The sequence below is a fragment of the Brachyistius frenatus genome, unplaced genomic scaffold, assembly GCF_029030835.1.
Source record: "Brachyistius frenatus isolate BFR_SWC_R1_liver_20210118 unplaced genomic scaffold, ASM2903083v1 Contig_317, whole genome shotgun sequence".
Classification (NCBI taxonomy): domain Eukaryota; kingdom Metazoa; phylum Chordata; class Actinopteri; family Embiotocidae; genus Brachyistius; species Brachyistius frenatus.
This window is the reverse complement of record NW_027210916.1, coordinates 170,548-187,612: the sequence shown is the minus strand read 5'-3', so window position 1 is coordinate 187,612 and position 17,065 is coordinate 170,548. Positions and strand designations below refer to the sequence as shown.

Here is a 17,065-nt window from a genome sequence, read left to right as displayed (position 1 = left end):
GGTGGCGAGTGTTTGTTATGCAGGACTGAGTGATGCGGGCAGCCGGACCGGCAGCTTCTCTTGTGGCTTTGACTCACTGGGATGAAGCTCAGATCAGATTCCTCCTCCAACAGTCAGACACCAGCCGGTGGTTTGGACAGGCCGGCTGTGAGCGCTGATTCATGTCCTCAGTCAGACCGCCTCCTCCAGGTACCTCAAACATATGGCTCCTTTATGGTCTTCTATCCGTGGGGGGCGGGGGGGGCTTTGTTGTTGTTCTGGGAGGCACTGAGAAGATAGAAGGACTTTACATTTGAATATGTACTGTATTTATGTTTATCTTTATATTTAATCAAAAGAGACATATTACTTTGTTCCAGATAACCCAGATTAAACATGGTTTAAACCCGGATTAAACATGGTTTAAATCCAGATTATACATGGTTTAAACCCAGATTATACATGGTTTAAACCCAGATTAAACATGGTTTAAACCCAGATTATACATGGTTTAAACCCAGATTAAACATGGTTTAAACATGGTTTAGACCTCTCATTAAATATGGTTTAAACCTAGATTAAATACGGTTTAAACCTAGATTAAATATGGTTTAAACCCAGATTAAATATGGTCTAAACCTCTCATTAAACATGGTTTAAACCCAGATTAAACATGGTTTAAACCTCTCATTAAATATGGTTTAAACCTAGATTAAATACGGTTTAAACCTAGATTAAATATGGTTTAAACCTAGATTAAACATGATTTAACCTAGATTAAACATGGTTTAAACCTCAGATTAAATACGGTTTAAACCTAGATTAAACATGGTTTAGACCTGAGATTAAATATGGTTTAAACCTAGATTAAATATGGTTTAAACCTAGATTAAACATGGTTTAAACCTCAGATTAAATATGGTTTAAGCCTAGATTAAATATGGTTTAAACCTAGATTAAACATGGTTTAAACCTAGATTAAATATGGTTTAAACATGGTTTAAACCTCTCATTAAATATGGTTTAAACCTAGATTAAACATGGTTTAAACCTCAGATTAAATATGGTTTAAACCTAGATTAAATATGGTTTAAACCTAGATTAAACATGGTTTCAACCTATATTAAATATGGTTTAAACATGGTTTAGACCTCTCATTAAATATGGTTTAAACCTAGATTAAATACAGTTTAAACCTAGATTAAATATGGTTTAAACCTAGATTAAACATGGTTTAACCTAGATTAAACATGGTTAAAACCCAGATTAAACATGGTTTAAACCCAGATTAAACATGGTTTAAACCTAGATTAAATAGGGTTTAAACCTAGATTAAACATGATTTAAACCTAGATTAAACATGTTTTAAACCTCAGATTAAATATGGTTTAAACCTAGATTAAATATGGTTTAAACCTATATTAAATATGGTTTAAACCTCAGATTAAATATGGTTTAAACCTAGATTAAATATGTTTTGAACCTAGATTAAACATGGTTTAAACCTACGTTAAATACGGTTTAACCTAGATTAAATATGGTTTAAACCCAGATTAAACATGGTTTAAAGGTAGATTAAACATGGTTTAAACCTCAGATTAAATATGGTTTCAACCTCAGATTAAATATGGTTTAAATCTATGTTAAATATGGTTTAAACCCAGATTAAACATGGTTTAAAGATAGATTAAACATATTCAATTATATTTTATGTACAAAAGCTACCTGTTACATCTGATAACGGAATTATTCACAGCTCTTTTAGAATGCCATTATATCACGTGTTAAATGTCTCAGAGTTCATTCTGTTCTTGGAAAGTTTTTGTAACAAAAGCACCATGTTGCTGTCGTCCCATTGGTGCACAGAATGACATGGAGAGAAGAGTTGGTGAAGAGCTGCTGAGAACAGAGCGCATGTTAATACTGATGCAGTTTAATTATAGAGTGCAAACACGGTGATTTATGATGTTCCTCCACAGAGGGACTCAAACAGGAACAAGGAGAAGAAGTATAAAGCTGTATGAGCTCTGCCTCAGTTGGTTGGACTCCCAGCGGTCGGTCGGCCTCTGGACGACTGCATGTCATTAAAGCACAGCAGCCGACAGCTAATGTCTACCAACCGTTAGTTTCCAACGCAGTGCTGTTCATCTTCCCTATTAAATGACATTATTATTATTATTATTGTCTTATCTATGAAGAAAGATGGTCGTCTCTCCTGCTGATGCTCATCTCACTGACTTTTAGCTGAGAAATGACAAACTGACGAGAGAAAATTAAGAAAGAATTGGCAAGACAACTGTTTTTTGCAAAAATAATGAAATTACAATTATGCAGATTAAAGAGTCGTGTTTTAGTTATTCTTATATTTTATTTGATAATTAAAATGTTCTGCAAACTGTATGAAGTTTTAATGGAATGTAATTTCACACAACATAAAGGTTTATTTTTGGCCCACGGCCTCAGAGAGTTTGTCCTTTTTTAAATTAAGATTTATTTATATGTTGGAGGAACATCTTTCCACCTCCTTTCTAGAGTTGACTGATCAAAGCTGATAAAGGAGTTGGAAACCTTCTTGTATTAATAGTACATATAACCCTATGCTGGATCAAAAGCACTTTGAACCAGAACCGGCTGAATGAAAGTTCTGTTGTTAAGAGCAGAATTAAATGGACAACAGGAGTCGTTGTGAGTATTTGTTCAGCAGCAGAATGAGATCATCGGTGTGATTGTGGGTTTGTTGAAGGAGCAGCTCATCACTCTGAGCAGTTTTATGTCAGAGAGCGTGCAAACCTACATTACCCCCCCCTCCCGGACTCAGCCTATTTATGTTGTGGATAAAGACGTAAATCTGGCCCGGGACACTAAACCCAGCACAAACAGAACATGTGAATGACCCGAGCAAAGAGCCCGGTTAGAAAACACTTTCAGATCCGTCGGTTTAACCAGAACAACTTCCTGTACAGAACAGAGCTGAGCCAGCAGCCCAGAGAGACGCCAGGTCTTCTGAGGAGGGGCTGGCTGGCTGGCTGGCTGGCTGGCTGGCTGGCTGGCTGGTTGTGTGTGTGTGTGTGTGTGTGTGTGTGTGTGTGTGTGTGTGTGTGTGTGTGTGTGTGTGTGTGTGTGTGTGTGTGTGTGTGTGTGTGTGTGTATATTTCTGTTGTTTGTGTATTTGTGTGTTTGTTTGTTGTCACCAGTCATATCCATGTTCATATCTCCAGCGGTGAACTCGTGTTTTAGCAGTTTTGATAAATGAACTGTAACAGTGAAGTGTTGAAGGTCAGCTGACCGGTTCTCGTGTCTCAGTGTGTTGGTGAGAGGCTGTGGCTCAGTCGGTAGAGTGGGTTGCACACTAATCGGAAGGTTGGTGGTTCAATCCCCAGCTCCTCCTGTCCACATGCCTAAGTGTCCTTGAGCCGCTGAACCCTAAAATTGCTCCCGATGGTGTACCATCGGTGTGTTGTAAGTCACTTTGGATAAAAGCGTCGGCTAAATGTAATGTGTGACGAGGTTTGTTCTGGAGACCCCGGAGTGGATCCTGATGGGGGTCAGGTTGTGTTCAGGACCTGTAGCAGGAAGTCATGTTGTCACCATCAAACATGTGTGAGTGAAACACAGATTCATTCATGAGTCCACATGAAGCTGTCTGTGATTCAGATGGTGAACGTCATCAAGTTTTCACCACATCGGCGATTATATACTGTTATGTAACTTTTATCACATGTCAGCATCAGACCCACATACATGAAACATGTTATTTACTGTAGTTAGTGTGTAACAACGAGATGCTGCAGTGATCTGCTGTGTAATCGGTCCGTGCAGGATTTCACTGAAGTCTTTTGTGATTGTTGCGATCAAAAATGTTTGATTTGTGGTGGATTTCTTCCAAAAATGCCGATGTAATTTGTGGAGTTTAAGTGAGTTTTTTGCGTATAATTGCGTGAATTAAAAAAATTGCACCACCTGATAAAGAAATAAATGTGTAATCACTTCCTGTGATTATAATCATGCTGCACGTCACAGAAATATTTTAGCACTAATCTTTTTTTTATGTATTTATTGAACTGAGAGAACCGTGGAGATAAAAGTTCCTAAAAGCTCTTCCGTGAACAGAGTTTTATTTGGTGATGAAAACAGGAGCAGAGACTTTCTGGTTGGAAATGAGGAGATATTGTTGTTGTTAATAAAGTCAGTTTTGTTTGAAAAGATTTAGTTTATGATGTTAATAGAGATAAAAGTTACAAAAAAACGACATAAAAGTGACGCAGCTTTCCAGAACATCCTGTTCCCAGATGGTTTGGTCCTCTGACTGCAGCTCCGTGACTCTCCAGTCAGCTGACTCCGTCTCATCCTGGTCAACATGTCGGCGTTGTTAAAAAGTGTGGCGTGTTTTTTCTCAGCAGGTCGCGTGATAAAGGTTTCTGCCAGCCGTACCGAGGCATCGCCTGCGCTCGATTCATCGGGAACCAGAGCATCTACGTGGAGTCTCTGCAGATGCAGGGCGAGAGCGAGAACCGCATCACAGGTGAGGACGCGGGTCACTAACGGAGGGTCGTTCTGACTCAGCGCCTCAGAAACAGCTTCACGTACATCCCTCCTCTTCCTCCCTTCCAGCTGCCTTCACCATGATCGGCACCTCCACCCACCTGTCGGATCAGTGCTCCCGCTTCGCCATCCCCTCCTTCTGCTACTACGTCTTCCCGCTGTGTGACGAGGGCTCCAGGGGCCCCCGCCGGCGCCAGCTCTGCCGGGATGAGTGCGAGGCCCTGGAGAACGACCTGTGCCACTCGGAGTACTCCATCGCCCGCTCCAACCCCATGATCCTCATGCAGCTGGAGCTCCCACGCTGCCACCTGCTGCCGCGGCCCGGAACAACGGACGCCGCGTCCTGCATGAGGATCGGAGTGCCGGCAGATAAACTGGGTTCATGTAGGTGGACGTGGTGTCACGCACACATCGATAGAGAACACTGAACACTGTGATGGTTAGAGAGAAGGAAACATCACAGACGTCTCCAACACACAAACACTGAGACCTCAGACACAAAGGGATTTTAAACCGGATCAGAACCAAAGTGAATTTGTTACCTGAACCAGCAGCAGGAGTCTGGATGGGAGACTGTGTCTCTGTGTCTCTGTGTCTCTGTGTCTCTGTGTCTTTGGGTCTCTGGGTCTCTGTCTCTGTGTCTCTGGGTACTCGGGGTCTCTGTGTCCCAGAACCACATCCCAAACGTGATGCAGTTCCTAAATGCAGCGTTTCAGTGTCAGTAAACAATAGATATAATATAATATAATATAATATAGAGCTGAACTTTAGCCGATTACCTCCGATGAGACATTTGTGTTTTCAGATTGGAGCAGATCAGAATCTAATAATTATTTTCATTTCATTCATCTAGTGGAGATCCGTTGTTCCACTTTTTTGCCATTAATACACTTTTAATTGAAGTTTATTGAAGAGATGTATTTTGTAGAAGATGAAGGAAAAACATACTGAGAAGTCTGCCGGGTTGTTTGGTTCTGGTCTGGTGAGGTCAGGTGTCCAAAAAAAACAAACATTTAAGAAAATAATACAACGTGCTAAGAATATTATACAATACTTACTAAATATCAAACATGTGAACAGCCACTAGATGGCAGTAAAGGTTAATGTTGACAGACCACAGAATGACAGCAGAGAGCAGAGAGCAGATAGCAGTCATCCTGTTGGACACAGTGTTTATGGAGTCGTGGAGCAGAACCAGAACCACCGTAACATCCCCACAGACCCCCGACGGGTCGACTCCGAGCCTCGGTGGAGTCACCTCCCGGTAGAACTGTTCTGTTCTGGACGTCTCCGTACTGACCTCGGACCTCCTGCTCCACAGATTCCCCCGCCGACCACAGCTGCTACAACGGAAGTGGGGCGGAGTACCGGGGCACCGTCAGCGTCACCAGATCGGGTCAGCACTGCCAGCCGTGGAGCGCTCAGTACCCTCACAGCCACCACCTGCCCCAGGACTACCCCGAGCTGTGGGGCAGCCACAACTTCTGTCGGAACCCCGGAGGACAGATGCAGGCGCCGTGGTGCTTCACCCTGGACCCCCAGGTCCGGGTGGACCTCTGTGACATCCACCCCTGCAGTAAGTACCGCCGCCACCTTGAAACATTTCCACCAAACTTCCAACCAGCCCGTCAGCTGGATGAACTCCTGCAGAGGATTTAAAGATGCTGAACGATGTCCTGGAACCGATGGCATTGCGGTGCCGTGTCGCCCCTCAGCGAGGTCTCGGCGGGGGCCACGGCCTTTCTGTGCTTCCTGACACCAACATGCATGTCGGGTTGATCAGTGATTCTAACTTGCCTGTGGGTGTGAATGAGAGCGAGGAGGTCTGTCTGTCTGTCTGTCTGTCTCTCTGATGGACTCCAGCTGTTCCGGTGAAGTAAATGATGGACGAATGGACATTTAATAGCTGCTAATGTCTCTGGACAGCTGATGTATCGCAGCTCAGTCAGAAGCAGTTTTATGGATCAGCAGACACAGACTGTTTGTTATTAATGCACTTTTATTCATTTATGTTGTTGTATTGATGCCTGTTTGTCCTCCAGTGAGGAAGAGCTTCACCTCTGAACTTCCTCAGCTCCTCAGAGCATCTTCGTTCTTTCTCACTCTGACCGTGTCTCTTTGTTTGACTTTTGATTCGTAGATATCAACGTATCTGTAGGTTTTCTGGTGATTCTTTGATTTGCTAACTGATGTGTCTCTTAATGTGGTGATGTTGTTCTCAGCTGACTGACGTCTCCCTCTGAGCTGCGTCGTTAACCTGCCGTTACCTCACGTTTGTCCAGAGCCTCCAGTGAACCCCAGGAAGGAGATCCTGTTCATCCTCATCCCTGCCATCGCCATCCCTCTGGTCATCGCCTGCCTCTTCTCCTTGGTGTGCACGTGTCGCAATAAGCAGAAGGATTCGACCGACACGCCGCCTCGCTGCCAGCTCAGCGGCTCCCCCAGCCAGGACGTGGAGCTGACCCTCCTCAACCAGCAGAAGCACCAGGTAACACCGGCCACAGAAATAACGCAGAATAAATGAGCGGAGATTTGCACCATCAACTGGAATAATAAAGACTTTTAACCTTGTCGTAAACGCAGTTATAATAATGCAGGTTTCACCTCCAGATACCTCGAACTTCAGTTCACAACGATGCAATCAGTGTATCTGTGGTCTGTAGTGCACTTCAGGATGTCTGACACTTCAGCTGCCCCTCAGTTCACTGGTCACGCACCTGCAAGCACGCGCTCGGGGTGAATTACTGTAAATGAAACAGGGTGAATCTACTGTGATTCAAATCGTAGATATAAATTCCTGTGTGTTGTTTGGATGTTTGACAAACCTTAAATGTTTTGCATCTGTTTCCCAAACTCCAACGTCCGTCTGCAGCAGAGCCGCAGCAGGACGGCAGGTTGAGTGTTTAACTGTTGGTTCTGCTTCCTTTGCGGCTGCAGGCCAAGCTGCGGGAGATCAACATGTCGGCGGTGCGATTTATGGAGGAGCTCGGCGAGGACCGCTTCGGCAAGGTCTACAAGGGCCACCTGTACGGCACCGCCCCCGGCGAGCAGACGCAGGTGGTGGCCATCAAGACGCTGAAGGACAAAGTGGACGTGGCGCTCTGCGAGGAGTTTCGCCACGAGGCCATGCTGCGCTTTCACCTGCAGCACCAGAACGTGGTGTGTCTGCTGGGCGTCGTCATCAAAGAGCAGCCGATGAGCATGATCTTCACCTACTCCGGCCTCGGAGACCTGCACGAGTACCTGGTGATGCGCTCGCCCAACTCGGACGTCGGCAGCTCGGACGACGACAAGACGGTGAAGTCCACGCTGGAGCAGGCCGACTTCCTGCACGTCATCACCCAGATCGCTGCCGGGATGGAGTACCTGTCCAGCCACCAGGTCGTCCACAAAGACCTGGCTGCTCGGAACATCCTGGTCTCAGACAAGCTCACGGTCCGGATCCTGGACCTGGGTCTGTTCAGGGACGTGTACTCGGCCGATTACTACAACCTCATGGGGACGAGCCCTTTCCCGATCCGCTGGATGTCCCCGGAGGCGATCATGTACGGGAAGTTCTCCACCGACTCCGACCTCTGGTCCTACGGCGTGCTGCTGTGGGAGACGTTCAGCTACGGCCTCCAGCCGTACTGCGGCTACTCCAACCAGGACGTGATCGAGATGGTGCGCGGCCACCAGCTGCTGCCGTGTCCCGACGACTGCCCCGCCTGGATTTACACGCTGATGCTGGAGTGCTGGAGCGAGTTCCCGGCGAGGAGGCCTCGCTTCAAGGACGTCCACGCCCGCCTGCGCTCCTGGGAGAACCTCTCCAATTACAACAGCTCCGCTCAGACGTCCGGCACCAGCAACACCACGCAGACCAGCTCCCTCAGCACCAGCCCGGTCAGCAGCATCAGCATGAGCACGGCCAACGCGTCGCGCTACACCGGCCCCAAGAAGAGCTCGCCCTTCCACCAGCCGCAGTTCCTGCCCATGAAGGGTGCGATGCATCGGCCGATGGTTCCCCCGCAGCTCTACATCCCCGTCAACGGCTACCACCCCATGCCGGCGTACCCGTACCTGCAGAACTTTTACCCCATGCAGATCCCCATGGCGATGCCCCACCAGCAGATGCACCACCCGCCGCAAATAGTTCCCAAAGCCGGCTCTCACCACAGCGGCAGCGGATCCACGTCGACGGGCTACGTCACCACCGCCCCGTCCAACACGTCCGCCACGGAGCGAGCGGCTCTGCTGCACGACGACTCCAAGACCACCGAGGACGACGCGGCCGACAGGGCGTCCCACGAGGAGCCGCACCACAACCGGGACTTGTCGGTGCCTGAAACGGAGTTGCTAGGCGACGGCGAGGCTCCTCAGCCCGGCGAGCTGGTGATCGACTTGTCCGACACATAAGCGGAGCTGAAATATTGCGAGAACCGTCCGGTAGCAGTTTACAGAGACTGAATGTTTTAATGTCGGATGAACTTCAGCGTGTCCGTGTTTGTTCCTGTCGGACCTCCGGGTCACGTGAACGGTGGATTTCCTCCGTCGACCTCCTTTTTATAACGTCTCCAATCAGAAGAGTTTTATGTTTTCGCCGTTGCTGTGCAACACAAGACTTTTTCTTAACTTTTGAGAAGTCCCTCGCAGGTTTCATTACTTCGACTTTTCGCCTTCTCCAGTTTTACCAGCTGTTATTTTGAAGCTGTTACCAGCTGTTATTTTGAAGCCCCGCCTCCTACCTATGATGTCATACACCTGTGTACAAGTGCCTCGACCTACGACCCATCAGCCTGTTGGTGTTCTTCAGACAGAGCCGAGCCTGACGTGTTGCCAACCCAGAAGTGAATTAAGGTTTGTGTTGTGTTTATGTGCGGCTCTCGAACTCCTTTATGACAATTTTCATGCTGTTTTTTTGAGATTTTAATTCTGTGGTTTGTGAAAGCTGCGGTCACAGAACAGTAAATGTACGACGAACAGAAACGTTGTTGTGAAACTCACTCAGATGTATGTTGGATCTGACCTTCATCCATCAGAACAGAGAATCTGAAGTTTGTATTTTCAGGCCGATGACGAAGCTTTTATTCTACATGATATATTTTCCATGAAGTCGGTACTTTGAAGACCCAGTTGTACAGATTTGTAATTTAAGTCCTTTGTTTTTTAGCATTTTTCTTTGTTCATAGTGTTTCTTTAGTGGTACAGATTTTTGATGTCCTTTTTCACCACCACCAGTTTTTTCTTACCATATATTGGAGTATCAAATAAAGTCATATGAGTAAAACTGTGTGTTTCCCTGTGAGAAGAACATCGTGTCATTAAACACGTAGAGAGTTTAATGTGCAGTCGTTCCACTAAAAAACATACTTTGTAGTGACCAAATTAATAAAATAATGGAAATGATCTGCTGTCCACCAACAAACACTTTAAATCTAATTTCAACACTTTACTCACTCACTTTATTGTCCAAAGAGGAAGTGACGTCCCCCGAGAACCTCGCAGGTGAGTTCTGTAGCTCCACGGGTGACATCGGGGCCCAAAACATCCCGATTCTTCAGCCACTCTTACAAAGACATCTCGTTAAATTCACCATGTGAATCCGGAGCCCTGCTGACCAACCAGGGAATTAAATCTGGGCTCATTTCAGGATGACTCGGTTTGTTGTAACTGATGTTGTTTGTCCGACAGTGACACATTCAGACAGGTGAACTTCTCAGGAACACAGTTTTGTTATAATACAATTGCAATAAGAACAGTACAACAGTAAGGAACATAAAAAATAACAATACATTGTAAGGCTAGAGGGGTAATACACATACAAAAATATATGAAGTATATTTATACAAAAATCGTCAAACTAGTGCAGGCTGGAAGTTTTTATAGATTTTTGCTTTAGTGTTGAGTTGAGTGAATATATTGCTTGAACTCTAAAATTTGGTTTCTTACCTGTAAATGTACACTCACGGAAATGAAATTTGACCATTATAATAATAACAATATAATAATAACATTTATTATGTACAGTGTTTTTCTGTCCATTCAGGAGCCCTAACCATACATTTTCCCGAAATAAAGTAATTCTTTCATCCATATTTTCAGTAATGAAGGTTTTTACACAGGTTTTGCCAGAAAGTCTTCACAAATGGGCCAAGAAATAAATGCACGAGTTGTCAGGAACTCAGTTGAACTGAGGCTCCGGGCTGCGGCAGCCATTTTACATCTGAACCTGCAGGTACTTGAACTCCCAGCAGCTGCACAACAGCGGCCCCTACAGGTGGCGAGCGGTACTGACGCCCATAGTCCCCCAACGCCACGCAGTACTTCTGGACTACATGGATGAAACGTGCTGCAAAGAAACTCTTTCATTCATTGGTATTTGTTTTATAATGTCTCATATTCGTCTCTGTTATTCCTGCAGGTTTTTTTTTTTTTTTTTTTTGCGGGAGATGATCTTATTTGCTCCTTCTATCAGGTTTGATACAAATTCATTAAATCTTGTAAATATTTGAAGCTGGAATTTATTTTATTTTAATAATTAATTCCTTGTAATGAAGTATTTCTAACTTTAGTTTAATAAAGGTGTAACTCCTCCTCTAAATATCTGTATAGGATTATAAAGTGTGTGCAGGTGTCATTTAGAAAAATATATATTATTAGTAGAGCTGTTGCGGAAGTATAAGGGCGATATGTTAATCATATTACGTTAATTTTGGCGGGTAAATTTCAGTCTATCAATGTGACAGGATTTTAATGATCAGATTATGAAGCAATCTGATTGGCCGTTGATGTTCCTGCAGACTTCCACTGGAGGTCACTGTTTTCTCTGGAGGTCAAACCTCGTTTAGAGAGGTGCTCGTGAAGTGACGGCATGAACATAAAACACGTGGAAGATGTTGTTTTCACTAAATATTCATGGGATGGACTTTTTTTTAAAAAGAATTAATAAATCAAAGTTTATTCTGACTGACAGAAGTCAGCTGCAGAGAGGAGAAATAAAGAAAAGGATGGTTTATTAGAGGAGGACTTCCATCGATTTATGTGATTTTTAAAGGGGCAATATCAAATTGATTATAAAGTTTTGATTTTTCAAACGATAGCTATATTATCACGAGACAGTGGACATTTAGAAGCACTATGTTGTGAGATAAATGCAGCCGAGCCTCCAGACTTGTGAATAAAAAGATAAAAGATGTCGATCAGCTGCAGCTCAACATCAACGTGTTTATTTGAAACACCGCGAGGGATAAAAACGGGATTTAGTGATAAAGTCACGCAGATATTTAGTTTAGACTTCCAGTCGGCGCTGAAGTGCTTCCGGTGAGGCCCAAAGTGTGGTACCGGGAGAACTTCTCTGCGGGACAGAGTTTGGACCTCACGGAAAACCGGATCCACCGACAGGACCTGAACGCAGCACACGAACTCGCGGTGACGACATGTTTTTTTTGGGGGAGAATCAAGTCTCCGCTGGAGCGAACAGTCATTGGCTAAAGCTAGAACATGCCGCGCGTCCTGATTGGCTGCAGCCGCTGTCACTCATCTCAGTCTGCCAATACATTTAAGAGGTGACCTACTAACACAGATCCATGAGTCACAGGCACCTTGAGAGGAGCAGCAGGAGGAGAGGCGGACGGCAGCGGAGGAACTACTTTGTACGGAGCCGATGGACGAACTTCACCGCTGCTCCGTGACCGGTGCGCGCGGGAACACCGGAGCAGAGCCCCGGACCAGGTGCTAGATCAGGTACGATCCGGATGGGACACCCGCTTTCAGGGTCCCGTCGGCTAACCTCTCCGTTTTAAACGGTTCGATCACGGCGAGAGCTGTGACGTAACTCGAGCCCGACGTCCGGTGTCTCTGGATCGGCTCTCGGTGTGTCGGTGTGTGCGGACGGGACCGGGGGGGCGGCTCGGTCCTCCCGGTAGAACAGCTCTGGAGTGTGGGGTCGGTGTCACGACGTCATGTACCGGAGTGAAGGGCCACATTGTGTTCCCCGGTGCCACCGTGACCCGGTTCAGAGAACACGCAGCACAGACGGCTGCTGTTACCGAACGGCAAACATTGCATAATGTCTGCTGGCACCGGGGAGGGAGCGGGGGGAGGGGAGGTGTTATTGTGTAACCCGGACACAATGAAGGAATCCGGGACGGCAGTGTGATGACGGCCCGCCGCCTCGGTTCTGTCCGGTCCCCCGTACACCGAGCCGCCTCCCCGCCCGTACACACCGGGCTCATGTTGCGGTAATATTACCGGCGGTATGACCACGTGCGGTCCAGATTTAGACTCTATGTCATGTTGGCTCGTTAGAAAAGACAAAAGGGAGCGATGGTCCTGTCAGAGGAGACAAAGAGCGGAGACTTGGTCCCGGAGGGGCCACAGATCCCGGTCCCGGGGGGGGCCACAGATCCCGGTCACACAGTCCGCTTCATGTTCGAGGCAGCGGGCTGGACATCAGTCTGCAGGACACCTATTGATCATGTCTCCTCCGGGACAGGGACAGACAGGGGACATGCGTTAGGGGGCCTCTGACCCCACCCTGACCGGGCCGACATGTTGGAGCAGCGGTCCCGGTGACCGGTAGCAGACACCGGCTGCTGTCAGGCAGCCACGTGTTCTCCTACAGCTGGAGTCCTTTGTTTCTTCTCTGGATCTACGGCAGCCCGCAGGTCCAAACCAGGTCCACTGCACTGCCCCAGAACCGAACCCGAGGGGGAGGGGCGGGGGGTCTTAATGGGGTGATAATGAGTTTATGAAAGTGTTTTACATGATGGAGATCAGTGGGAAACATAGACTGTATAAAAAACCCATATAATCACAGACTGTATAAAAGATTCATAGACTGTATAAAACCACAGATTAGAATTATTGCTCATATCATCATATTTATTGTTTTAGATGAATCAGCTTCTCAGAGCTTCAGAAAGTGTTTTTTGTTGTTGTTGTTTTTTAACTGTTTCTTTACAGATATTAAAATAAATTGGATAAATGGATAAAATGGAGCTCCATCTGTTTTATAGTTTGAAAGGAGCATCATGTGGTGTTTGGGAACAAAGCAGCGTTGGACGATGCGGTCCTTGAACGTTACTCTGCGTGGTTTCAGTAAACGGATGAAGAGGGTTTCTGTGTCTCTGACTCATCTCCAGAAAGATGAACGATGCTTTGGCCACATTTCACAACGATAACTGAGGAAATGTTGACGTCTTATTAAACGTAGAGATGCAGACCGGCATCCTGCAGCGCTTCACATATCAGTCAGTACATCATGTGACCGACGCTGACCTTTGACCTCTCCCTCGTCCCCCACAGGCGTCTTCAGCTCCAGGATGAAGTCGGTGTTGCAGTGATGACGACGGTCTCCGGTTAAAGACGTCAGAGCAGGCCGACGGTAGCAAACAGCGACAGCATGCAGTCCATCAAGCGGGAGGGTTCGGGGGAGGGGGAGGGGGAGGAGGCCCTGGTGCTGGCCGTGGCCCTGCAGGGGGCCAACGGAGACCTCACGGGCCACAAAGTCTCAGCAAATCCTTTCAAGGCTAAATCGTCCTGTCGCAGGAAACGGGAGTTCATCCCGGACGAGAAGAAGGACACTCATTACTGGGAGCGGCGGCGCAAGAACAACGAGGCGGCCAAGCGCTCGCGGGAGAAGCGCCGCATCAACGACATGGTGCTGGAGAACAAGCTGATGGCGCTCGGAGAGGAGAACGCCGCCCTCAAGGCCGAGCTGCTGGCGCTGAAGCTGAAGTTCGGCCTGCTGAGCTCGGCGGCGTACGCGCAGGAAATCCAGAGGTTATCCAGCTCCGCCCCCCTCAGCCTCTACCAGGAGTTCGTTCCTCCCGACGGCGGCGGGCGGGGCGCCGCCAGCGGAGACCTGGAGCCTCTCCGCCTCCGCAGCAGCTGCATATCGGTCATCAAGCATTCGCCTCACCTGCCTGAGACGTGCGCCGCGACCACCCGCAGGACCGGCGAGGTGAAGCAGGAGCCGGCCGAGGCCGGCGGCTTCGCCCGGGAGCGGATCAGCCCCTACGAGCTGTACCGGCACTGCCTGGCCGGCCCGCTGGCGGCCGTCTACTCCCGGCCCGCCGCCTTCCTGCAGATCACCAGGTCGTCCAGTAACTCCCCCCCCAGCTCCGAGGACGGAGCCGTGAGCAAGTCCTCCGACGGGGAGGACGAGCAGCAGGTCCCGAAGGGCCCGACGCGGTCTGTGGCCGACCCCCGGAGCGTCATCGTCTCCACGCACAAAGTGCCCGACGCCAGCGCCTCAGCTTTGCCCCATAAACTACGGATCAAATCTAGAACCGTCCGAATCAAAGTGGAGGCCGTCGACCCCGACTACGAGTCCTCGGGGAAGTCCTCTCCCCCCGCCGGCGGCTCGGAGGAGCGCTACCAGAGAACTCAGGACTCCTCCGACTACCTGCAGGCCTCCCGCTGCCCTCTGTCGCTGCAGCTCACCGACATGCAGGACTGGAGCCGGCGGGCGGAGCCGTGGCGGCGGAGCAGCATAGTGACGGGCTGCAGGAGAAGCCCCGCCTCCAACCCAACCACGCAGGGTGGAGAACAGTCCTCCTATGCACACTCACAGGCCGAGGACCTGGATCTGAACCAGCGCCCCCCCACCCCGTCTTTGAAAAGACTCCTCAGCACAGAGCCTGGATCGGTGAGAGAGTCGATCAAAAGCCCCGCCGTCCACCAGGGGGCGTCGTCACACGGCTGCTCCACCGAATAAACTCCCCCCACCTACGCTTTTATATTCACTCTATCTGCTGTTTGGATTCAAAACATTTTCAAATGAACTCTGCACTGCCACGGTCTCAAAGCGTTCTGCAGACACACGCTGACTTCAGCTGAGGAGGGCGGAGCCACCTGCTGAATGTCCCACACACACTGAGCGCTCTGTGACATCATCACCGCTTCATTCACTCACCTGCTCATCTCAGACAGCGACCCTGCGTTCCAGTATCCACACTGGTTAGTGTGCCAGAAAAAGATTTAGTGTGTGTATATATAGTATATTAACTGTAGGGTGCCAAAACTACCAGGATGTTCTGACCCACAATCCTCTGCAGCGGGAGATACGTAACATCCATTGAGCTGCAGAGACAGTTGGTGGCCTGATGCTCCGCCCACAAAAGGAAGAAGGAGGAGAAGCATTAAAAGGAAGTCGTTCCAGATCGCATCCTTTTTCTTTTTTACTCACACTGACAGATACGACCAAGAAGGTCAAAGTTCAAGACGCATTTTTACGAAGAAGTATTACGTCCCAGTTGTACGCATACTACATGCAACAGTACGTACTAAAAGTAAACATAAATAGTATGAGATTCAGAACGCAGGGTCACACTTTGACATTATTTGAACCTCTGTTAAGTTGCTGTTAATGTAACTGAACAATCCTCATCAATCAAACTGTTTGAAGCTTTTAATGTGAAAAATCCAGGGAGGAAGTGTTTGATTGACAGCAGCTTGATCGGGGATTAAAAAAAAAAAGTGGAGGAGACTGGAAAAAATGGGGGGGGGGGGGTGTCACAGGGTCACATGACCGAGCAGGTGAAGCCCACCCCCCCCCACCCCATGTCCGGGGCAGTCTGGCCATTATCTGCCTTAAAGCTGGAAGTCCTGCTGTTTCTGTATCCATGTGTATGTTGGTGTGGTGACGGAGGAATATTTGGTCCTGCTTTTATTTTTAGGATGATTTCATTTGATTTTGATTTACTAACATATCCTGGAGATGTAAAAACATGAAATCTGTTAACAGACAAACATGAGATTTTACACTGATGAATGAATGAATATTTACTTGAGGTTTTTCTTTATTTGTTTTCCTACAACTGCTGTCACATGCTGTAGCTCTTTTCAGGAAAGTTTCTAGGAATCTCTGAGAGTTCCCGGCCCTGTAAATCACAGCGTTTCTGCTCTGCTGCAAAAACACTGAACTTTACTGCAACTTTAAAACCGGCTCTGCTGCATTCACTGGTTCATCCGCATTGCTTCTATTGTTTTTTTTGAACAGTTTTGTTTGGACCGAGACGTTGCAGGGCGCTGGTTAAACTGAGACGTGTGTTTGACAGCTGTGACTTCCATCTGATGGTTCTGAAACTCCACCTGGAGTTTATAAACCTACGACACATATTTTATCCCATTTAATCTGTGGATAGTTAACATTTCTACTGTCAGAAAAAAGTCTCCACAGCAGTCAGCCTTATTTCTGTCTTGTATGTCAGCAGTCATCAAATGGCTCATTAATTAATTATTCTGGGGTGGTTTTAAAAAAACAAAACAAAAAACACCTCCTGACCTCTGCAGTCAATATAAAATGCTGACTTTAATAAACACTTGTTTATATCACATCTAATAATGCAGCTCATTTCAAATGAATACTGTGTGCATTGTTTGTCATAGTTGGGAAAATACTGATGATAATGACAGTGAAGATGATGGTAGTGATGATGATGATGGTGTGATGATGATAAGTCCCTTTGCCCAGAAGCCTTGAGATTTCGTTGTAATGGTGAGTTATTGTTTACAATAAATGTCCCGTCACTGAAACATGTTTGTTTTTTTGTAGTTTTTC

The 17,065-nt window shown here is 47.3% G+C and overlaps 2 protein-coding genes across 3 annotated transcripts in view; both read left to right on the top strand.

The window, feature by feature from the left end:
- The window catches only part of ror2 (receptor tyrosine kinase-like orphan receptor 2), a 39,651-nt gene extending 29,864 nt beyond the window's left edge, over positions 1–9,787 (top strand). Inside the window, exons 5-9 of one of the 2 annotated variants that reach the window (XM_069723136.1) lie at positions 4,380–4,501; positions 4,591–4,905; positions 5,843–6,097; positions 6,804–7,009; positions 7,459–9,787. In XM_069723136.1, the coding sequence (XP_069579237.1) occupies positions 4,380–4,501; positions 4,591–4,905; positions 5,843–6,097; positions 6,804–7,009; positions 7,459–8,916 (2,356 nt within the window). In that variant the 3' untranslated portion in view covers positions 8,917–9,787. Of the gene's footprint in view, positions 1–4,376; positions 4,502–4,590; positions 4,906–5,842; positions 6,098–6,803; positions 7,010–7,458 lie in introns of both variants that reach the window. The other variant, XM_069723135.1, reaches the window with a different exon arrangement.
- A 3,698-nt stretch (positions 9,788–13,485) lies between these two features.
- On the top strand, positions 13,486–17,044 carry nfil3 (nuclear factor, interleukin 3 regulated). Its single transcript, XM_069723141.1, has one exon. The coding sequence runs from the start codon at positions 13,904–13,906 to the stop codon at positions 15,218–15,220; it is 1,317 nt and encodes a 438-aa protein (XP_069579242.1). The 5' UTR covers positions 13,486–13,903; the 3' UTR covers positions 15,221–17,044.
- Positions 17,045–17,065: the final 21 nt, after the last annotated feature.